Here is a 25,501-nt window from a genome sequence, read left to right on the forward strand (position 1 = left end):
TATTTGACCAGCGCCTGATCTCTAAAATGTACATAACTCTGCTAAAACTCAACCACAAAAAGACAAACGACCCAATTAAAAAATGGACAACGGATACGAACAGACACTTCACTAAAGAAGACATTCAGGCAGCTAACAGCTAACATGAGGAAATGCTCTTGATCATTAGCCATTAGAGAAATGCAAGTCAAAACTACAATGAGATTCCATCTCACTCCAACAAGGCTGGTATTAATCCAAAAAACACAATATAACAAATGGAGAGGCTATGGAGAGATTGGAACACTTATACACTGCCGGTGGGAATGTAAAATGGTACAACCACTTTGGAAATTGATTTGGAGCTTCCTTAAAAAGCTAGAAATAGAACTACCATACAACCCAGAAATCCCACTACTCAGAATATATTCTAGAGAAATAAGAGCCTTTACACGAACAGATATATGCACACCCATGTTTACTGCAGCACTGTTTACAATAGCAAAAAGATGGAACCAACCAAGGTGCCCATCAACGGGTGAATGGATAAATTATGATATATTCACACAATGGAACACTGCACATCGATAAAGAACAGTGATGAATCTATGAAACATTTTATAACATGGAGAAACCTGGAAGGCATTATGCTGAGTGAAATTAGTCAGCTGTAAAAGGACAAATATTGTATAAGACCCCTATTAACAAGATCTTGAGAAACAGGTTAAACTGAGAAGAACACACTCTCTTGTGGTTACTAGACGGGGGAGGAAGGGAGAGGGTGAGAAGGGTATTTACTAAATAGATAGTAGACGAGAGCTACTTTATATGAAGGGAAGGACAACACCCAACACAGTGGAGGTCAGCACAATTGGACTAAACCAAAGCAAAGCAGTTTCCTCAATAAACTGAATGCTTCGAAGGTCCGTGAAGCAGGGGCAGGGGTTTGGGAACCATGGTTTCAGGGGACAACTAAGTCAACTGGCATAATAAAATCTATTAAGAAAACATCCTGCATCCGACTTTGAAGAGTGGCATCTGGGGTCTTAAACACTAGCAAGCAGCCATCTGAGATGTATCAATGAGTCTCAATCCACCTGGAACAAAGGAGAATGAAGAACACCAAGGACAGAAGGTAATAACGAGCCCAAGAGACTGAAAGGGCTACATGAACCAGTCTACATCATCCTGAGACCTGAAGAACTAGATGGCGCCCAGCTACAACCGATGACTGCCCTGACAGGGAACACAACAGAGAACCCCTGAGGGAGCAGGAGAACAGTGGGATACAAACCCCAAATTCTCTTAAAATGGCCAGACTTAATGGTCTGACTGAGACTAGAAGGACCCCGGTGGTCATGGCCCCGAGACCTTCTGTTGGCCCACGACAGGAACCATTCCCGAAGCCAACTCATCAGACATGGATTGGACTGGATAATGGGTTGGAGAGGGATGCTGTTGAGGCGTGAGCTACTCGGATCAGGTGGACACTTGAGACTTTGTTGGCATCTCCTATCTGGAGGGGAGATGGGAGGGTAGAGGGTTGGTAAAATGGACACAGAAAGAGAGAGTGAAGGAGCGAGCAGGCTGTCTCATGGGGGGAAGAGTAATTGGGAATATGCAGCAAGTTTTTATGTGAGAGGCTGGCTTGATTTGTAAACTTTCACTTAAAGCACAATAAAAATTATTTAAAAAAAACATATTTGTACAGAGAGAGCTGTACTCAAATATGAAAACAATCCAAATGTCCATTCATGGATGAATGGATAAGCAAATCATGGGGCATCCACACCATGGAACACTGCTTAGCAATAAGGAACAAACTATAACTGTGACATGGATGAATCTCAAATCATCCTGAACAAAAGAAGTCAGACAAATAAATAGATAAAAAGAATATGTATCTTCCATTTACATAAAATTCTTGAAAACATAAACCAATCTAGAGTGACAGCAGATCAGTGGTTATCTGGGGATGAGGAGAGGCCTAGATTATAAATAAGACAAGCGAACTTTTGCAGGTGACATGTTCACTATTTTGATTGTGGATGGTTTCACAGATGTATACACACATCACAACTCACCAAACCGTGTATATACATGTGCAGTTTATTGTACTTCAATGTACCTCAAAAAAGATGGGGGAGGAAGGCTTATGGAGTTAAGCAGTCCTACCTCATTCTCCTTTCTCCATTCCTAGAAATAACCACTAACCTGAAAACAGTGTATATATTCTTCCCATCTATGTTCATATTTTTACTACATAAACAGGCTTAACTATATAAATGAGCCACCATTTAAATATTTTTACTATCCACAAATGGTACTGTATTATTTGGCATATTTTTAATTTTTAGATGTACATTTTTATCATCAGTATGGTTTTTCATTAAAATTTATGTATCTGAGATTCCTGTATTAAGTATATATAAACTTATTCATGTTGATTATTATATATATTATACCAGTATGAAGAGCAAAATTTTTAAAAAAACAATCTATTCTTTTCTTGATGGGTAATTAGATAGTTTCCAACTTTTTGAAATTACAAAGAACACAGTACTGGGCATTCTTTTACCTGACTCTGTGCTCCTTTCTTAAAGGTGACTATTTGGGAGTGAAGTTATTATTCATAACATGAATCATGTTGGTGGATTTTCTGCTGCTGGACCATGCTCGTATTCGTGGGATGGACCCTACACGGTTATGACTTAAAAAAAAACACCACCTTGCCAGTGAATCACAGCACATCTGTGAGTCCCGAACTAGTCCTTTAGTTGGATCACAAGATTAAATTCTCTATAAGGCTGCTCTTGGCTACAGAAATTTATCATCTTATCACCTCTTAAATTTATCTTTAATTCGCAAATCTGAAACACAATACCTCCACTGGTCACAATGGAGAGTAGGTTTCCATCATCGTATATATTTATGGAGTAATTTAACATCTCAGCTGTGCCAAAGGAGCCATATTCCTGGGCCTCTTTGTAGTTTCTCAATACAGTAGAATTACTCAAGTCTCCATCTTCATTCGAATCAACGCAGGCTCTATTAATTGAAAATAGTAAATATCAAAATTTACCAATTTCCTTACCTTTCTAAGACCATACAGTTTTTCAATTATCTTATTATCTTACCGTCTTCTACTGCAGCAAAAACAGTAACTGCCTGGTTCTGATTCCTTGGTTTCGTAGAGTCATCAGTAAATATTAAGTAAGATTACTTATAAGAACCAGTACTTAACTGAAGCCATACAAAGGACTTTGGGTTACACTGTCCATCACAAAACCCTCGGTAGAGAACCATCTGGCCACTTAAGAAGTTAGAACAAAAGCTTTTTTGCCTAGAGTAGTAGAATAAGACGCTTTTGACACAGCCTAGGCCTTACTTCCTGCTTTTAGTATTAATGGTTTCATGAATCCAACAGCTTATGTAGGCTCCTTGAAACTAGAAACTAGGAAAACTGTATCTAACTTTGGTCCTATAATTTTAACAACTTTAGGCAAACATTTGCTTTTTTAAAAAGCATTTTCTACTGACTTGATTTGTAAACTTTCACTTAAAGCACAAAATTAAAAAAAAAAAAAAACATTTTCTATATAGCTTTATGATTATCCTCCTGGATGTTCCCTTTTCTATATAAGTTTTTAAATATATATTCCAAATACTTTAGTAGAAGACAGATTAAAATGAAATAAATTTAACAATAAAAAAACATAAATGGAATGCACATTATTTAAAGAAGGTCAATATTATGTTTTTAGCGGTTAGGCCTTTGTACATTTTTTAAAAAATAAGAACTAGGTTCTAACAAGCTGAATAAGTCAATCAAAATTGCTATAATACATCGCTGGGAGTCTACTGGGACAGCACATCTAGGGCATTTACCATAAATGTTAATTGTCATCAAGTTGATTCTGACTCATGGAGACCCATGTGTGCAGAGTAGGACTGTTCCATAGGGTTTTCAAGGCTGTGACCTTTTGGAAGCAGATCACCAGTCTTCTTCCAAGGCATCTCCGGGTGGGTTCGAACCACTAACCTTCTGGTTAATAGTTGAGCCCTTAACTGTTTGCACCACCCAGGGACTAGCAAATGTGGAAAGAAGGATCCCTGAAATAGTCAGTTGTTTTATGTTTACCCCCATGTGTGCCCAAAATGATTTATGGCATTTCAAAAAAACACATACAAACATAGCAAGGTATAGGAAACGAAACACTGATGGGTAAAATGGGCTGAGAAAAAACAAAATCAGTGTATCAAATCAAGACTGAGGTTATTAAGTAAAATGTATGCTACAAAATCCTCCATATTTGCTGGACAGAGTAGCACACTTGGCTCTAAAATGGTATGTAATAGGCCACCACCCTTCCTGGAAACCATCTCACAGCACAGTCCCACATCTTCAATATGTTCACGTCTCCACTTTCACTGTCTCTTTCTTTATCTAGGTCACTAACCTCTACGGCCTAGATGACTCTGATGCCCCGCTGACTCTGCCTTCACACTGTAGCTGCAGCGATCCAGTCTGATCATCCCTGACTCCTGCTAAAAATCTCCTAAATTGTCCAATGGATCCGCATAAGGTTGAAACCTCCCCTAACTCCTCCCCGCATCAGATACCCTATATGAGGCCACATTAAACTTATACTTCCTCCAACGTCTCCTCCTCCTTTCAACCCCCTTTCCTACTCCTGTACTTAGCTAACCTGTGCTGATCCTTCAAGTCTCAACTTGACGCCATTTCTGGAGAATATTTCTCAATGTTTCCTAGACTAGTTTGAATGTCCCCAATACACAGAGTCTACACAGTAGCTTCTAGAGTATACCTGGTAAAAAGACTATACTCAACAAACACTTGCCAAATGATTAAAGAATGAATGAGTCAACATCTTTAACAATATTCTCACAGTAAATACAACAACACACTTCACAGGCCAGTCTCCCGTAAGCCCCAACAAAATGGAGTGACTCAATAACATAAGCATAAATTATTTCTGACTTCACTAACTCTACCTACAGAAGGCAAATACAAACACGGCACAAGGTTCTCACTTTTGAACGTCTGGTTTGACTCTCACATAGTTGGCTTCGCAATATTAACTGTGACATATAACAAACCTCTGAGCAGCTCTGAAGGATTTAGTGTTCTTCAGTGTAGATAAAAAACATTTCTAAATGAGGAAGATTTAAAAAAACACATAAATTTTACCTCCAGGTTTCACCATCATGCCATACCAAGCAGTCATAGACAGGGCCAGGATCGCTATATTTTTTTTCAAAAGAATTTAGTAATTCCACTTGACTTTGAAGCTCTTCTTTGATTAGTTTATTTGCCTAATAAATCAGAAAATATGTTACTATTAGGCCATTTTGTGTTTCTGAAAAGACATGTTACCTACAAAGACACAATGTGACCCAGAAGTATAACCATTTCATCCTGAAAAAATGCAAGAAATTTTTCTTCTTATATCTATGCAATTTGTAGTTCAATTTAATGAAACACGTTATCAATTAACAAAGATTTAAAAAACAGTACTTCTTTTTGCTTGATCTCTCATTCAGGCACTTTTTCCACATACCTTGGCAAAGACACGGCGCTGCACGTTGGAGATACCATTTGGTCAAGACATGTGTTGGTCACGTACCTACCATCTGCATTGTAACTAATTTCCAAAAGTAACTCGATAATAAAATTGCTAATAAAATAGGTTATAGACTTTTAGATTTTTCTATCAGGACCTTTTTCATTTCAAATCTATTTATTAAGAATCCAGATAAATTATTAAAACCATGAGTCATCTTATTTCTTTTAGAACTTGCTTAGTTAAATATGTATGAGGATTTAACAGGAATAAGTTAAAATTTATTTTAGTTTTATGGTCATAAACGTGAACAGGGGCTTGAAAACAGATTCATGTACAAACTAAGTGACAACTGACACTATCACATTACCCCTCTAAAGTACCTAAAAAAGTGAAGTTAGGTATTCAAACCATTGGTAAACCATTCAAGAGCATGTTCAAGTTTATTAAATAATTAGGGAAAAGACAAATTTGAAAGGCTATGAACACTAAAACTGAAATAATGATGCATTAAGCCACTTCAAAGATACCCTATTTTTAAAAATAAAAAATAGCTCCAGAATCCCTAAAATTACTGAATTTAGATCTAGAGTACAGGCTGAAAAATCACAACTTTATGCCGGCCCAAATCCAGCCCGTGACATGGTTTTGTAAGTGAAATTTTCCTGGAACCCAGCCACACCCATTTCCAATGTATTACCTATGGATGCTCTTACACTACAGGGGTAGAGCTGAATAGTACTTACAAAAAAAAAAAAAAAAAACTTACAAGACGGCTGAAAATATTTACCAACTGGTGCTTTCCAGAAAAAGTTGGCCAACCCGACTCTAAAGTATTTAATGTTGTTTGGAACAAATTTGCTTCAAGTTTTTGTTCAGCTATTGGCTGTGAAATCCTGAGCAAGTTGCTCATTTTCACGGTAACCCTCTGAGGCCACCATGAATAGAATGAAAAGTGATCATCTTCTCCAGTGGTTACCAAACTTCACTGTGAAGCAGACTCACTCAAAAGGCCGTTAAAAAGATGAGATTCCACTTTTTAAATCAGAATATTAGGGGATAAAATCCTGAAATCTGAACTATTTTTTAAAGTTCCCCAGGTGATTTAGAAACAAATAGTCATTAGTATCAGTTCCACAAACCAGCATCTGGGAACCAAGGAGTGTAGCTCCCTATTTTCGAAAATGAGAAACGTACAGTCCAATATTTTAATGTATCTTGAAACCCCTTTAAAAAAGGCGTAATACTGTTAACACATACTTAATGTATTTTCTTTTTTTAGTCTGAATCCTATAAAACTGAGGCTACACAATCATTTCTGATCTACGAAAAATGGCGATTTCATTACGTGCCTGAGAGTACGTAAAACTACGCACTGCGTTAAGTTGTTTCACACTCACGTAACTAGACCAAGTGAACAGAAATTTAATTCTCACATGTTCCAAAAATCTTAAGTTATGCTTCGTTTTTATTGATTCAACATCAACTCTACTCATTAAGGGAAAAGTACAATCATATAGACACTTTTGGTATACAAAATATAATAAAACAGATACAAACTCCAGATCTCTCTTTTATAAAGTTAACCATCTACATGTACCACCTGAAATACTACGTTCACGGTGTCCAATAATAAGAGGCTGAAGTACAAGTACTGATCCTATAGAAAATTATACAGCTTTTAAAAAAGGATGATATATACACATTAAGTAAATAAAAATTAAATTTGTATAATACAAGCCAGGGTTCTCAATCCTAGCTGCACACTAATAAAGCTCCCACAGAGCTTTACATCTCCCATCAGGTTTTAATTCGTCAGTAGGGCACAAGCAACGGACGTTTTAAAAGCTCTTCATGTTATTCTAAGATACAGCCAGGGTTGAAACCATTAACATAATTCCATTTCGATTAAGAAAAGGTACACTCATGCATTAAAAGCAAAACCAGGAAGGATAAACACTGAGCTGTACTGTCTCTGGGGAGTGGCATTACGGAGGCTTCACTTGCTATATACTTGTGTTGTCCAAAGTTTCTACACTAGCACGTTATTTTCGTAATATACAAAGATACTATTTTCATTTTACAAACTGATTCAAAAAAAACAGTTAATGGCAAGGGTATAAAAGAATGGAACTCATATACTTCCTGTGAGAATATGAATCGGAACAGCCATTTTGTGACCCAACGAAAGACACGTACGAGAATGTTCAAAGAGCATTATTCCTAAGAGCCAAAAAACTGAAAGCAAAGCAAATGTCAGAGTGCAGAGCGGAGAAGCTGTGGTGCTAAAACGATGAAGTACTACATTAGCAGTAAAAGGGAACAAACTACTGTAACGCTCCACAACATGGATGAACACCACAAAGGTAATCTGAACAAAAGAAGCTACACATCAAAATATACGTCCTGATGATTCCGTTTTATAAAATTCAAACAAGGCAAAATCAGCCTATGGTGTTAGAAGTCAGGAGAGTGGTTGCCTCTGGGAAGGAGGAAGGGAGCAACGACGAGGAAGAGGCTCGTGAGAGATTTTTGAGATGGTACTTACATGGGAGTAGTCATTTCCTGGTAATTCACTAAATGCTTATGATTTATGTACATTCAAGAATGTGCATTACATGTTCATTAAAGTTTTAAAAAATGATAAATACATATGTAAATTGACATCAAGATAAATAAAAGTTAGCCAAAATCAACCAATTTTTTTTTTAAAAAAGCTTGTGAAACACCAGACTATTACATCTCTAAGAACTCTACGGTAATGTTTACATAAAAACAATTAGCACCAACTTGAGAAGGGCTACTGTTGGCAATATCAAACTCTTCTTGTTTTCTACAGGCTTCTGCAAGGGCCACTCTGTGAACAGGGTCCCAGATTTTTTCTTTCCGTTCTTTCTGCAAAGACAGAAAAAGTACCTTACAATTAGGTCGATAATACACTCAGGTAATCCAGACAGTCATTTATATGTGGACCTGGTTACCAGCTGTGATGCTACATAATTTTCATACAAAGATCAAAAACATTGCATATATACAAATTATCAAGCAATTAATCAATTATTAAAAATTGATTACTCAATTCACTGCATCTAGGTTTTAGGATAGTGAGTTTACCGAGGCACATACAAAATGTATTTCTATACAGTCAGAATCGACCGGATAGCAATTAACAACTACTATCCTCTAATTTAAATCCCCCTTTCTCCAAAGAATAAATAATACCACGTCAGATAACTGACTGAATTCCTAGTCATTGAAAGTAAAAGAAAATACCATATTCTGGGCCTTTACAGAACTCAGAAATGCCTCACACCAGTCGCAAGCAGAGGACAGAGTAAGACAACAGATGCGTTTTGATGGATATGCAGATTTCCTCAATTTCCACTCTCTCTACGTTATCTTTTTTTCCAATCTCTTTGACTTGATAGACATTGGTCTCTGCCTGAGATCGGTCTTACTTTCAATTCCAGTGTCTTTAACCTACAGTGTCTTCCGATGGACGTCTGCCAGTCAAAGGAACCCTTCCCAGTAAATAGTCATCTCAGCTGAACCAAGGGGGGCTTACTGTAACTCAGCCACCTGTGTTTCCATGTTAATGTGTACCCCAGCAACTCAACCGATAAAGCTTAATATACTACGTAAAAATACTTCAATATCCACGTGTGTTTTGGCCTGAAATTTTAACACCAAGTAGCATCCAATGAAAGTAAAGTAATGTACACTATTGTTCTTGCAAAAAGTTTTTGCAGAATGGATGAATCTGACAATTAAAGGAATATACTGAGTAACTTCTTACGGTTTATAGACCCACGGGGCAACAACACTGTGATTAGATGGAAGAGCCATACATCCGACCCCTCAAGCTCATTTCATGGATTACATTTTGCCTTACAGTTAAAACCCTGATTTGTATCAGCTACCAGCATAATGGCAATATTCTAAAGTGGCACTGTCCCGCACAAGTCAACTTAGCCAAGTTAAATGTATTTAAACTTAAATTTTAAAACATTAAATACAATTCTAATTACTGAGTCACACTAACCACATTTCAAATTTTCAGTAGCTAACTTGTGGTTAGGGCTACCATACAGGGTAATGCAGATACAGAATATTCCCACCAGCGCAGAAAATTCTTCTCAGTAGTGCTAGTCTAAAGCATGCCTGATTTACAATTCTTATTTCTCTGAGGGCATACCTGTGTTTCCTATACTTCAGCTGCTTTGAGTCTCAATAACCCTTTTCATAATACTGAATGATGACTTCCTGGGATCAAGAAGGCTAGTTAAACAGCAAAAGAGATGGGGCAAACAATCAGAGAAACTACAGGAACAGGAACAAAGGAGGACTGGACTTTAAATCAACCATCTTCAACCCTTTTGGAGTAAAAAAAATCCTTTAAAAAATTCAATGAAAGCTGTATCTCATCTCCCAGAAAAATACCAATACAGAAAAAGTGTGACTATACTCTCAGTGGATCCACGGATTTCTAAACTTATCCATGCATCCATGGTTAAGAGCCACTACTTTAAATGGACAACATTCCACCGAACAGAATATTTCTTTAAATAGTCATTGCTTCTTGAAAGGTCCCCAAACAACGAAGAGTTAAGAGATTCTGTCTGAGTCAGAACAGACAATGGCACCCAACCACAATAGGAATAAAATCTGAAGATATACAAGTCATTGGTAAGTTGTATATTACCTGTATCCTTTCCTTGAGAGCCTTTGGATAGAAATCATAGCCATTTTTTATGCCAATATGATATTTGCCTGAGGGATTTGTCCAGCTTGCAGGAATCTGTGGGAAAAAAAGTAAATTGTTCACTTACTAAGTGCTTTGCAATTCTAATGATAGACTACTGGGAAAAGTATCTGACTTTAAGGGTTCAACTTGGATGAGCAGACTCAGATGAGAGCAGTTATTTTTAGTATTCCAAGTAGCCATTTAACAGCTCTATGGCCTCTTTTTTCACATCCTTTCATAAGATGGTTTGACTATATTATCTTTCATTTATAGAATGCTTTATAGTTTATAAAGTGCTTTCAACATACGCTACCTCATCAAACCACTAAGATCTTTAGTTCTTAAGCATCAACGAGTCCCCATCCTCCCCTTCACCACTCTACTGACTTTCAACTAGGAGAGAAAGGAAGTAATTCACAGAACCTCTTTACACTTAGACCTCATGTTAAAGAAAAAATTTCACTCTCCTTTATAATACCACAGGAAGAATGCATAGTTACTAAATAAAAGCTCTTAAGAAAAAAGCTCTATAAAATGTTAATTAAATTTAACATATAGAGTCTTTTCAACAAACCCAAAGTGCTTCGAAATGACACCCAAAGCTTTTAATTAATAGAACGATATAAAGAGTACGTCTAGTTTATGTATGGAAAAAGTAAAAAAGCAAAAAGAAATTAAACTGCCCAAAAACCAAAGGTTGAAAACTGGAACCCAATTCTATAATCGAAACTATAAAATTCAGTGTATATGGGCTTTAAAAACGGACATGGGCTGTGAATAGAACTCTACCACCAACCAGGTGGGACTCACAGGCTTCTACTTCCTTATTTGTAATAACAAGAAAATAACTTCTACCTTTAATGATTCCTACCGATGATAAAAGATATTATCAACCAACTTGAAATGTAAATCAACAAAATTTGAGTAAGCATATTCTCTGCAATCACAGGATCGATGATCACCAAAAACCTGGTAATATCCATAATACAAGAAAAATAACCTAACAGACAATTAACACTCAATTATAAGGCCAAAATCTGCAGGGTCCATGAAACCAGATACTTTTCAAATCGCTACTATTCCTTACAGGAAGGCACACTATTCAGTTACAAAACTGCACTAAAAATTTCAGGGAATAAAAGGTATACTAACGGTTATGCTACCTACTCCTAACCAAGTTACAGTAAACGACGTAGTTAGGCAATTATGGAATATGTGTGCTATTTTATGTATTTGAGTATTCTATGGTCTCTTTAAGGAAAGGTTTTTGTTGGAGTATGTTTTGTTATGTATGTTTTAACTAAAAAAAAAAAGCTTTTAAGATTTTGACCATTTTAAATTGCTATCTTTAAAACGGTTTTAATTACATGGTAACTATAATGTAATAAGGCTGACTTTCATGATATACAGAATCTCTTTAATTACTTTCTAACTATATCTCATTGCTCTGACTCAATTAAAGAGAGGATACCTAACACAAAGGAACATTTTTCTTAATATGCCAATCAATGTTATACCATGCAACAAAACCCTTTCTTTTCTCTTTGTATTTCAGGACTGGCAGCTTCATGGTACTGCTAGTGAACAAGCAGAGTATTTCCTCTGCTATCAAACCAAAAACCAAACTCACTGCCGTCAGTCGATTCCGACTCACAGCGACCCTACAGGACAGAGCAGAACTGCCCCATACAGTTTCCAAGGAGCGTCTGGCGGATTCGAACTGCCAACCTTTTGGTTAGCAGCCGTTGCGCTTAACCACTATGCCACCAGGGTTTCCCTCTGGCTACCACTGTCCTTAAATACTGTGCTAAGTCTGTCCAAATTATTAATTATGTATGAATTTATTATTATTTTTTAAACTATGTAAGATTAAATTTTGATGATTTAAAAAATGACTTCAGGTTAAATGCAATAAAGTGACAAAAGCACTGTGCTTCCTTCCAAAATGCCACTAAAATTGCAATAAGGAAAAAAATCCAAAAGGATGAAGAATGGGAAATGACACTGAAGTCAAAAGTTATATTTTAGAAGACACTGAAAATCAGTGTAGAGATGACGGCATTTTAATACATGGTATTGAACAACTGGGTCTTTGATAAAAGGAAACAGGGCTCCTATTTCAAAGCATAAAATCAATTCCGGGTGAATTCTAGAAAAAGTATCAAGACCAAAACATGAAACTTAAAAAAAAAAAGCAATATAGGGGAGTATCTTCATGATCTTGAGATCAAGAAGGGATTTAAGAAAGACATAAAAAGCTCTAATGAAAAAGGCAAAATTGCAATCCAACTACGTAAAAATTAAGAACTTCTACTCATCAAAAGACATCATGCGGAGAGTGAAAATACACGACCTGAATGGGAGAAGAAACCTGCAACGCACATTGCATGTTAACAGGACTAATCTACAGAATATAGAACTCCTACAAATCAACAGGAAAACAACAGATGACTTGGCAGGAAAAAAACAGGCAAATAAACTTGAACAGGTGCTTCACAAAGATAAAACCCAAATGGCTAAACATATGAAAAGGAGCTAAATTTCATTAGTAACCAGAGAAATGCAAATTAAACCACAATGAGATACCTCTAGATTTCCAGCAAATTAGAAAAAATTTAAAAGTCTGAAAATATCAAGTGTGAGCAGGGTAGAACAGCTATTAAAATTGTGTAACACTGCTGTGTATTAGTACAAACACTCTGAAAAACGGTTTAGTATTATATTACCTAAAGAGCTGTATATCCGTAACTCAGCAATTCCACTCAAAGGGGCATATCCTGGACACATCTACACACATGTGCACAGAATATATGTGCTAGACTACTCCCTGAAGAATTGTTGTTCACAGTTCCCAACTGCCAACAACCCACTGGTACATCAGCAGCAGCACAGATGAAGCTTGGTATATACATAACATGGCATATTATACAGCAATGACATCGAACAAGTTATTGCTACATGCAACAACATGGCTGAATCTCACGGACCTCACAAACAACACTGAGTGGAAGACCCGAGATGATGCCTAAACGAGGTCATTCATACAAAGTTCAAAAACACGCAAACGTAAACAATGCATTTTATGTATCTGCACAGAGATGGTCCAACTATAAAGGAAAGCAAAGAAATGATTATCACAAAAGTCAATGTAGTGTTGTGATCTGGAAGAACACAAGGCTTCTGAGATACGGCAATACTCCTTGACTGGTGTGGCGGATAAGATGGCGTTCACCTTAATTATTCGTTAAACTGTACATATGTGTTTTACACACTTTTCCTTGTGTATGGGTATTCCACAAAAAAGGATTTTATGCTTCTATTCCTTCTACCTGCTCATGTTGTTTTTGTTGTCGGGTGCCGTCGAGTCGTTTGCGACTCATGGAGACCCTGTGTACAAAAGAAGAAAAAACTGCCCAGTCCTGCGCCATCCTCACAATCGTTGTTATGTCTGAGCTCATTGTTGCAGCCACCGTGCCAATCCATCTTGTTGAGGGTCTTCCTCTTTTTCTCTGACCCTCTACTTTACCGAGCATGACGTCCTTCTCCGGACTGATCCCTCTTGATGGTATGTCCAGAGTATGTGAGATGAAGTCTTGCCATCGTCACTTCCAAGGAGCACACTGGCTGTATTTCTTCCAAGACAGACTTGTTTGTTCTTTGGCAGTCCATGGTATGTTCAATATTCTTTGCCATACCTGCTCATCGGAGTACCATAACTAACTGACTTACTAGTTTTTCAAGAAAGCCTAGAAAAATCCTTACAGAATGAGACTACTGGAGTGTTCAAAGCACCACATTGGTGGTTGATCTAAAACTGGGAGAAGATTTAGACACTAACTGTAAGCAGTTTCTGTGATATTTGGAAAATGCAGAAAGAAAATGTAGACATTTAATTTATTTCAGCATGGCCAAATCAAAGAAATGTGAAGACGTTACTGAGCTGCTTTCTGAAAATTGTGTACTGAAGGGTTTGGATATTCAATTAGCCAGAATCATAGTGATTAATAACGTTCTTTTTAATGACTACTACAAAATATCTGAACACCTGCACATCCCTGAAAAACATCAAACTGAACATGTGTGTGGGTATATGTTTTGTATATGAATGAAGAGGGGAGCTGTAAAGACAACTGGATGAAAGTTTGTAAGGCACGATTAAATCCTTGCCTCCCCAACATCCTCTCCAAACTGCCCAACCAGGCAACCATCTCTTGAACCAGAGAGAAGTTGGGATGTCAACTCTCTGGAGAGGTTTGCACATCACTGGAGAGAGATGATACATACTGAAAAGAGTCTGCATGAAACCACACCACTAGGCCTACTTCCCACTCTTCCCCTAAATCCCAGGCCAAACATTCTAAGGTCCTCTCTGAGACAATTGAGCTTCCCAAAAGAAAAATATAGCAAATACTAATGGTTTGGAATCCCCCAAAAGAAACTGCTATATTAATGCCCTACAGCGAAGCACACCACTGCATGACCCTGTGTAAGTGGAAAGAGCTTCCAATCACCCTTTTTGTGCCTTACTTAATAAGAGACAGTCAGCGATAACTAGGTAGCTCTATAATAAACAACACAGAACGAGGGAGGAAAAGACGAAGGGGCAGAGGAGGAAAAGACGGGAAGGAAGAGGAGCAGAAGTAAGAGGAGGATGAGGGAAAAAGCAGAAAAGATTAAGAAAGGAAAACAGGAGGAAGAAGAAGGTGAGTAAAAAGAAGGGAAGAAGAGAAGAAACAAAAAATGAAAGGAACTGAAGAAAAAAAATTTAAGACAATTAATAATCTCATATATAAAATGCTGCATACATGATACAGAGAATATGCTATGAGTGAACATGAAGGGGCTTTTTGCAATAAAAATAACGAGGCAAACTTTAAAAAAAATCACTACAAGGGTTAGATGATAATGTTGAGGAAATCAAAAAGGCAGTGAAGAAAAGGTGGGAAGACCAGAGAAAACTGGAGGATCAATTCAAGAGGTCCAATGTCTAACAGGAATTCCAGGTGAAAGAAAGGCAAAAACGGGGGGTGGGGGGGGAGGGGGGATTATCCAAGAGACAATGCAAGAAAACTTCTCAGAAATAAAGGACTTAAGAGCTAAATTCTCTCCTTCCACAGCATTAATTAATAGATAAAGTCTAAAACTAGAAAAAACATTTTTTTTCAAGAAATTCAAAGTACGAGCATGTTATTAATATTTTTAATATGACGACTTAGTTGAATGTGAATTGGGAATGAAGAGGGAAAAGGAGGACAGGGGACTTAACTTTTGTTGTTAGACACCTTATAATAGTTATTTGCCTTTTTAAACTATGAAGACATATTGAATAAAATTTAAAACTAAATTTAAAAAGTCTCACCATACTGAAGGCTTAAAAAAGCTTAAAAAAAGATGTCACCAATATGAGAAAAGATAAAAGTACCAATCTCTCAATTTTCTGACCTTATGTATGTATCTACATATAAAATATGTAATTCTACCATTAAACACATCATTATTCATGTGGTTTACCTGAACCATGAGTTGCTATAGCTATTTGAAAATAAACAGCTACAGAGGTGTTGAGAATAGGATTTTACATGGTTCTAATACTGCCTGATGGAGGCCTGGTGGCACAACGGTTCAGAGCTTGGCTGTTAACCAAAAGGTCAGCAGTTCGAATTCACCAGCCATTCCTTGGAAACACTATGGTGCAGTTCTACTGTGTCCTGTAGGGTCGCTACGAGTCGGAATCTACTTGAGGGCAACGGGTTTGGGGCTTTTTTTTTGTTTTGTTTAAATCTGTCTGACTTACTAGGAATGCTCTCTACTTTCCCAGAGGAACACAGCCCACAGAAATTTCAGGCTTCTCTCTGAAATATACTCTAAATAACAATGTTGACTGGGGGAAAACCAACTAAATGTAGACTATGATTCACACGTAAAAAACTCATTTCCTGCAGATCAAAACCATTTTAAAAAGCACAGGAAAAAAGGAAGCAGTCTGCCATAGGGAACAGAATTTTAAGATGACCAATGACCCATGTTCCTGAAGAGTTCCCTCACCTTGAGTACGGGCAAGACTTGGGAAGAGGATGAACTATCATTCCAGTGACTACATTATGTTACAGGGCAAGGGTGAAGAGGTTCTGCAGGTGCAGTTAAGGTACTTCATTAGTTGACTCTGAGTTAATCAAGAGAGACTCTCCCTCGGAAGCCTGACCTAATTGAGTGTGCCCTTTAAAAATGGGACTGGGGCCAGGCCTGAGGTTACAGATTCTCCTGCTGGCCTTGAAGCAGCAAGGTGCCATGACTTCTAAAGCTGTAAGAAAATGAATTTTGTCAGCAGTCATATGAGCCTGCAAGAGAGTCCCATGCCTCAGATGAGACCACAGTCCTGGCCAACATCTCAACTGCAGTCTTGTAAGACCTGGAGCAGGGGACCTAAGTAAGCTGTGGCTGTACTCCCAGACCCACAGAAACAATGAAATAATAGATGTACGTTTGTTTTCAGCTGCTAAGTTTATGGTAATTTCTTACACAGTACAGAAAACTAATATACTGCCAAACAATCTGAATGACAATGTCTAAAACAAAATTCAAATATAAGTCCAAGGTGGGAAGAATTAAATATAGCTCTTTAGGGTATCTAAATAACCACAATTTTATATTCCAAACTAATCCTTGTTTAAATGGTAGATATTGAATTAAAGCCAAATTCTTGCCATTCTTGTAACTGTTAAGCTAATGAACTGCTTTATGCTTGTTTTATAATCATTTTTTTTTTTATTTGCTTACTCAAGCCTTTCTACCAAAGGCATGGAATAAGATAGCCAGTCATTTGAGTCCACAGCTATTACTGCCTCATTATTTCTTCACATTGTAAGTTCACAGGAAAAATTATACGACAGGAAAAGATAAAGGGAAAACTATCATCTGGTCAACTTCCCCCAACTTTCTATTCAAAACTTAAAACGGAATTCGGCAACCACATTAAAAAATACAGTCCAATTTTAAGCTCCTCATTAAAAAACTAATGGCTTCTCCTAAAATGGCCCCTAAATATCCATTTCTCCTGGTATTTACCCTCTTGTGAAATCTCCCCGTAAATATGTGCTGGGCTTATTAACCATTTCTACCCAATATAATATTACAGAAGTCATGTGACAACACTCCCAACATTACTTTTTATAAAAGGAGCATGGCATCCACCTTGGGCACTCTCTTGAATGACTCATTCTGAGGGAAGACAGCTGTCATGGTGTAAAGCAGCCTGTGGAAAAGCCTAGGTGGCAAGACCCACGGCCTGCCAATGAGCACCTGAGTGAACCAGGAAACAGGCTCCCCTTTCCCACTCAAGGTGAGCCTACAGATGAAGCCACAGCCCTGGCCAACTGATTGCAACCTCAGGACAGATCGTAACCAGAGGCACCCACCTCAGTCACATTCAGATTCCTGGCTCGCTGAAACTGTGAGATAATAAATGTTTATTGTTTTAAACCATCGAGTTTTAGGGTAATTGTGTAATGCAGCAACAGGTAACAAATACTCACCCTACCACCAACTTTAAGCCAAAAACGTTAAATGCTCTAAAGCAACAGTACAAAAAACAAACTCAATAGGACAAAAGCTCTAACCTTAAGCACTCTTCCTGATAGGCCAACGATTTCACCATCTTTTGGCTCTACTACCGTGGCAGTATTCACATCACCACTTCCCGTTGTATCAATGATATCAAGGATTTTTGGTTTTCCGTCAGTTGTAACCTGAAAATTAAGAGACAATTTTAATATGAATTACAGAGTTTAATTTTCTATCCTTAAAAAAGCAACGCTAGCCCATGTGTAATACGGGCTCAAACACTGCAACAACCGCGAGGATGGTGCAGGACCTGGCAGTGTTTCATCCTACTGTACATGGGGTTGTTATGAGTAACAATTGACTCAATGGCACCTAACAACAAAAATATCTATATTCACATATATAAAGTTGTTGTTAGTTGCCAGCGAGTCTATTCCGACTCATAGTGACCCCGTGTGCAGAGCAGAACTGCTCCACAGGGTTTTCAAGGCTGTGACCTTTTGAAAGCAGATCGTCAGGCCTGTCTTCCGAGGCATCTCTGGGTAGGTTTGAACCGCCGACCTTTCAGAGTAGTCGAGCACTAATTTAGTCATGGAAATACCACAGAATCCTTGAAGTGGTTTGACATATACATTCAACAAATATTTACTGAGCATTTACTACAGACCACACTGTTTCAGGTATTCAGGATTCAGCAGTGATCAACAAAAAAAAATCCCTGATTTCACTGGTAAACAAACAAGCAAAATACATAATATTGGGATGGTGATAATTACTATGGAGAAAAATTAAGTAGGGAAGACAGGCAGGCAGTACAGGGCTTTCAATTTTAACTCATCAAGGAAGGCCTCATTGTGAAGGTTAACATTTCAGCAAAAAACCCAGAGAAGGTGCGCCTTGAACTGGACAAGTCCAGAACTTTAAGGAAAAAAAAAAAAAAAAAGTTTAATCACATGTCATTACTGGATGCCACACCAGCACCACAACGAATCCGAAGTTCGAACTTAACAGGCTCCTTCGAAGCTGTCCGACCCAGGTTTTGACAACTCCGACATCAGCATCACCACACACCTGGTCGTTCAAGCCAGAAACTTAAGTCCCTCTCTACTTCTTTGCCCTAGCTGACTCCGCACGTCTCCTCACATCCAATCTGTCAGGAGGTCCTGTTAATTTCTCCTCCAAAATATAATTCAAATCCGTCCTTTTTTGATTTCTACTACCAATTTCCTAATCCTCTAAGCCATGATCATCTCCTTAGACATCTCCCAGCTTTCATTCTTGGCCTCCACCAAAAAAAAAAGTCATCTTAAATTGTATGACGCCGTTCCTTTTCTCAAAACCCTTCAATGGACACACAGAACACCTAGAACATAAAAAGGTCCCTAAGATACGGCCACTCCCAGTCACTCACAACTCTAACCACACTGACAGCTTTTCAATACCTGGAGCAAGGCAAAATTTTTCCTACCTCACCACTTTTTTGCACAGGGTTCTTTGTGCCCGGCATTCTCCAGCCCTTCAGATGTACCAGGGGGATTCCATCTTGCCCTTCAGTTTTCTACTACAATGTCAGCCCAGTCAGAAAGGCCTCCTTGATAACTTCTTTTAATGTGGCTGCCACTCTAAGCCTGATTATTCTTTCTCACTGCACCTTGTATGTTTCCTTCACAGAACTTAACTCAGTATGTAATTATATAGTTACATGACTTCTTATCCATCTCTCCAGTTAGAATATAAGTTCCCCTAAGGGCAAAGGGTCGTCATGAGTTGGAAATGACTCAATAGGCAATGGGTTTGGTTTCTGATTTGGAAGAGCAAGGAGGAGCCCTGGTGGCGCAATGGTTAAGAGCTCGGCTGCTAACCAAAAGGTTGGCAGATCAAATCCACCAGCTGCTCCTTAGAAACCCTATGGGGCAGTTCTACTCTGCCTACAGGGTGACTATGAGTCGGAATCTACTCATCGGCAGCAGGTTTGGTTTTTTGGTTTTAAGGGCGAGGATCATGTCTATCTGATTTACCAATGTATACCCAATCCCTAGTACAGCCCACTCGGTACAAGATAAATACGTACTGAATGGTCTGGCACGAATTACTCAGCATTAAGACTGATCTTCTTAAGGTATGGCTTCTTGGCCAGCCCACAAATGGCCATTTGAGCCATAATATGAGTAGTATAGGTAACAGCAGTACTATTTTTCTCACTGTTCTTGTGGGCTCTTTCTGGGCCAGCTTTGCAAAAGAAATTTGTGCTTTCAAAGGTGACTGAAAAAAGAAGACCCTTGCCCTGAAAAAGGAACAGGAATGTAAAAAATGCCAGTAATGTGACAAGAGTACAAAGCCTTCGGGTCCTTTCACCACTGGGGAAGTTCACACTCTTTAAGACAAAAGCTTAATGTCCACTTCTGACCACTGCCAAGGTCTTTCCTCTGCAGTATCCTGAAAGCTCTGCAATTAACGTATACCCTAAAGAAGGAGAGGGAAATTCACTATGTGGAGGAAACAAAGGCACATGTTGTTTTTTCTGTACAAGGACAAGCAAGAAGGTGGCTGGTGGGCCCTAAACTTTACTCCAACCATGTTGCAACAGACTACTCAGGGGCCATACAGGTCTTCCACGCACAGATGTTATTTTTAGGTATGGTAATTTCTATATCGGATATTCACTTCTTATAGATCGTCTATTCTAGTAACAAATAAGCACTCTATACCTCAAAAATGGAAACCCTGGTAGTATAGGGGTTAAGTCCTACGGCTGCTAAGCAAAAGGCTGGCAGTTCAAATCCACCAAGCACTCCTTGGAGACTCTATGGGGCAGCTCTACTCTCACCCACAGGGTCACTATGAATTGGGAAACGACTCGATGGCAACAGGTTTTGTTCTGGTTTTTTTATACCTCAAAACCATAATTTCTAAAAAAAAAAATGGTGAAAATCATATCAAACTCTGATTGGATTATAAAATTTAAATGAGATATTGACTTTGAAGGATGGGCTAGGCATCTTGAAATAAAATTAACCTAATGAAGGAAAATATAAGAAAATCTACCAAAATAAAAGTGGAAACATGGAAAAGTTAATACCCTTCTATAAAATTAAAGCTAGACCATGTACTAAGAATATAAGAAAATAATCTATTTTAAAGTGTATTCCCAAATCCACATATAATTTGATAGATACACTAAGAACACAAGTTACCTGTCTTCTCCATTTTCAGTGACCTGAGATGAAGAATAACAAGAGATTACTAAGAAGTCAGACAAAGATTTCTCTAATTAGAAATCTTATTATCAGTATGTGAGCAAAGGAAAAGGCCCAGTGGGGTTTAGTGGCTTATTTACCATCTACTATTTCCACAAACAGAAACCCTGGTGGTGTAGTGGTTAAGTGTGGTTAAGTGCTACAGCTGCTAACCAAAAGGTCGGCAGTTTGAATCTACCAGGCGCTCCTTGGGAACTATGGGACAGTTCTACTCCGTCCTACAGGGTCACTATGAGTCAAAATCGACTCGACGGCAAGGAGTAAACAGGTATTTCCACAAACTTCAAGAATTCTGTCTCTCTTAAAATTCTCAGTAATTTTTTTATAATATCTCTTATTATATAAAATTAAAATATATATGCATTTATACACCTATGTCTTTTTTACTGTACCATTAGATAAAAGAAACTACTCCTTCGGAGATGAGAAGACAGAAGAGGGGATTTCGGGTTTGGAAGAAGGGGTTTAAAAAAAAAAAACAGGCAAACAGCTGAGAATCTTGCAACAGACCTCTTGGAGAAGTAAAGAAAAAGGTAAATGAATGGCTAACACTGGAACTATATCCCTCGTCTCTGAGGTGGGGGAGATGTGACATGGGGAGAGAGGTCGAGAGTGCGGGCAGTCATCCGAGCAGAGCTAAGGTGATAAACCTTCGTGGACTGGAGCGGCAGGCGGAGAGATACCGGACCAGGCGGGCCGGATAAAATAGGAGCCGCAGCCATCTTCTCTGAAATGCCAAGCGTTCGAGCTGTCAGGTGTCTTCACTGAACAGTTACGGCGGGGGAGCTGGCGGGGGGTGAGCCGCTCACTGGGCACCTACAGAGAGGACCAGGACAAAAGCGGGGGGCGAGCCGCCGACTGTCTGCAACAACACAAGTTCACAAATCGTCGTTGGTGTTAGGTGCTGTTGGATTGATTTTGATTCACAGTGCCCCCCCCCCCCCGACGGAGCAGAACTGCCGCACAGAGTTTTCTTGGCTGTAATCTTTACTGGAGCAGGTCTTTCTCTCCGGGAGGGCTGGGTGGGTTCGAACTACCAACTTTTTGGGTAGCAGCTGAGCACTTAACCCTTGTGCCATCAGAGCTTCTTGAATTTGTAAGTATTTCATTAAAATTCCAGGGAAGGAAGATGCCAAAAATGTTCATAAAAGCAATGGAAGGTATTTCATGAACAAATACTATCAAATTACTATTATTCTGAGAACTAATGATAAATGAATAAGGCAATTTTTGCTTTCAGAAAACTTAATAATCCAGTTGGGAAGACAGATAAATAGAGAGAGAATTACAATACAAGACAGTAAGGACAGGTCTCTATGAAAGCACCTAAGAACACCTAGCTTGGGGGTATTAGGGAAGGCTAACTGAAAAAGAGGTAATAAAACTTAAAATTAATTGCACAGTACCCAGTATTAGTAACCTATAATATGTACCTCTATGTAGAAAGCTATGTAACTGGTAATTTACTTAGTGTACAATATTATATTTCAGTAAATCTAACAGCAGAAAAAAACTTAAAGGATTACTTGTAACCTCTTTCCCCCATGAGAAAATTATACGTATTTTACAAATACATTTTTTCCACTCAAAAAAAAAAAAGGGATGTTAAAGCACAATTCATACAAGATGAATCAGGACATACGCCTGCGAACCTTTCACTTCACCATGAAACAGGTCTGTAAACAAGAACACTACAACGAAATACTTGAAGTGCTAATTAGGGGGATTTGAACAAACTGCTATGAGAGCAAAAAGGGGGGAAAAAAAAACCTAAGCTGTTAGCAGGGATTGAGCTTTATTCACCTTTGAACCTTCAGGCCCTAGCACAATGCCTGGCACATATACCTAAATACACGGTGGGAAGCTGGACTACATCAGTTGATACCCCAAAGTGTAACGAGGTCAAGACCCAGCTGGGTGTTGAAGGATTAAGTAGCAGTTTTATAGGTGATTGTAAACCAGATTAAACGTCACATGCAAAGGCATGTGCTGGAGAAAGACCTGCGACATCTGGGCAACTGAGCAAGAGTGAAATGTTCACTGTGGAAGCACGGGGTGAAGAGTGGGGGTGGAATAGATATGGACGGAAGAAATGGTGAGAACTGAGGCGACATGAGGCTACAGGCGGACGGTAAAAGGCCTTACAAACAAAATATACAAAAAGTTCACATTTTTATGAGCAAGCAAATTGGATCCCAGAATGTATCTGCTTTTGATTTAAACAAGGGTTTTATAATACTAAGCTTTTTTTTTTTTTTTTAAAGGAAAATAACTCCAGCAATGTGAAAGATGGTTCAAAGAGAAGAAAGACTGGTGGCAGGGAGACCAGCTGGATATTTCATACATATTTCTAAATCCAGTCCAAGACCCACCCAGTCCTGATTATCCAGCTCTCAATGGCCCCCTCCTTTTCAATCTCCAAAACAACCACAGGTTGCAGGACTAATCATTTAACACAACGTTAGGCACCTCAAAGGTGCCTGAATATCTGCTGAGGAAGTATTTAATTATTTATGTAACTATTGCTTCCTCACACCATCTACCTTCCACTTTCCACATGTCTAGTCAGCTGTCACAAAACAGAACTGGGTCCAAGACAGTCACCAAACAAGGAGACACCTCACCGTGTCCCTGGAAGTTTTCACTTGTGCCTCCCTCCACTCCTGCACTCATACCCCATGTCTTTCCAAATGTCCACTTCAGCCTCCTCTTACTCCTATTTCATTCCTTCCCTCCTTATTTCTATCCATCTTATCTTAATGATGTATACAGAAACCTACAAAATAAATCTGTTATAAGTAAAGAATCTTAAAAATTTACCTATTTACAAGCCACCTTACTGAATTTCTTTTCATTGGCCATGTTTAAGGTCAGGATCTAAAAGTTAAAGTTCTTCGAACACTTATGTTTTCCTTTGATTTAAATATTGCTCAAGCGTTTATGTTAATATATGCAAATACACATTTAACCTTTGGATAATGGATGATTAAAGATCCAGTACAAACTCCTAGTAAACATCACTGCTTAAAAAATTAGTTTAACGTTTTTCTTGAGCACTTAAAGAAGTCACATATAATTAATCCTCCCTTAAAATTAATTTTCATAGCAAATCTGTAGGGTGAGAATTATTGTTACTTTACCAGGCCTAACAGAATAACTCGATAAGCAGATCTGGGAAATTTTACCAAGAAATTTCTACTACGACAGTACTTCTCTAAACTTCTCAGATCCTCTTATTATACTGACAAAGGAACCTGTGAACCACTTACCCAGCTGTTCTCCCACTTATCCCTATAAAAAGTAAACAGACACCACAACAGAATAGAAACTGTTACTACTCGTAATAAAGCTTCAACGAGGTGATAGCTGTCACTGTTTTAAATCGTAAAGAGTTATTAATACAACACAGATACTGTAGTTACAGGAGGGAATTCGTCATCTGCTCCTCTTCTGACTCACCAAAGCTGCCCAGCAGTGCCAACAGGAGTTTGTGGTACTCCAGAGCGCGGCTTGAGAATTACCCTGGGGAAGCAAGGCTCCCAGAGAACTCCTCTACCGAGGTCAGCCTAGCTTCCCTTTTTCCCCAAATTACTTCCGAACCTCCAAAATGCTACAGCAATTACCAGAGAGGACAATGAAGGATCCAGAAAGGGAAGGAGGAAGGCACATTACTGAACTTCAGAGTTTAGGGTAGAAAGAGAGGTGTGTGAGAGATAGAGGAAGAAGATCAACATGCAGGAGGATTAGCCAGGGAAAGCTTTTGGGAGACAGGCCTTGGACAATGGTTAACATTCTGTTCCTTAAAGAAATTTCGGTAAAAGTCTAAGTTCACAAAAATCAAACTTAAAAGACTTGAAGCAGAAATCTCTCAGCCAAGTGATGTATTTTTAAAAATTACCTTTCGCTACGGTACCTTGATCTAAAATACTTAAAAGTTGCCTAAGACAAAATTAAGTGGTAATTAGAAAAATAAATGAAGTACGTCACTTTATGTTTTGACATTAAGAAAATACCGCAGCATAATTTAATAAAGCCTGAAAAGCTGGCTAAAAACAAACTGATTTTATTTGTCTCATGCAAAAACAAAGGCTGAGCCACGGCATTCAACGACCCTAAACAAGCACACTGCAGATGATGGCTTAAAAATAGAAAGCGTAAAAGGAGCACAGGAAACAATTCCGGAAGTTGACAGAGTTATCTTCTCGGAAACCCGGCTCTCGTGTTTAAAGGCAAACAATTCTTTCCCGAACCGGATCTCTGCAGCCACAGCCACGAAAATTAAGTTCGGAGAGGTCGCCTGTCCCACCTCTGTTTTCTCCTCACCCAACAATAAAGGCGTTGAGATGACAGGTTGGGAACTCGCAGGAGCCGGGAGA

General features: G+C 38.4%; 1 protein-coding gene across 3 annotated transcripts in view; it reads right to left on the reverse strand.

Annotated features, from left to right (window-relative positions):
• TPP2 (tripeptidyl peptidase 2) overlaps positions 1–25,501 on the reverse strand; it is a 90,116-nt gene that overhangs the window by 63,930 nt on the left and 685 nt on the right. For all 3 annotated transcript variants that reach the window (XM_064275249.1, XM_023553181.2, XM_064275250.1), the window contains exons 2-6: positions 17,925–18,053; positions 10,267–10,362; positions 8,355–8,459; positions 5,192–5,316; positions 2,864–3,027 (exon numbers count right to left, since the gene is read on the reverse strand). In XM_064275249.1, coding sequence (XP_064131319.1) covers positions 2,864–3,027; positions 5,192–5,316; positions 8,355–8,459; positions 10,267–10,362; positions 17,925–18,053 — 619 coding nt within the window. The remainder of the gene's footprint in view (positions 1–2,863; positions 3,028–5,191; positions 5,317–8,354; positions 8,460–10,266; positions 10,363–17,924; positions 18,054–25,501) is intronic.

This window comes from Loxodonta africana, chromosome 23 (genome assembly GCF_030014295.1).
Source record: "Loxodonta africana isolate mLoxAfr1 chromosome 23, mLoxAfr1.hap2, whole genome shotgun sequence".
Lineage (NCBI taxonomy): Eukaryota > Metazoa > Chordata > Mammalia > Proboscidea > Elephantidae > Loxodonta > Loxodonta africana.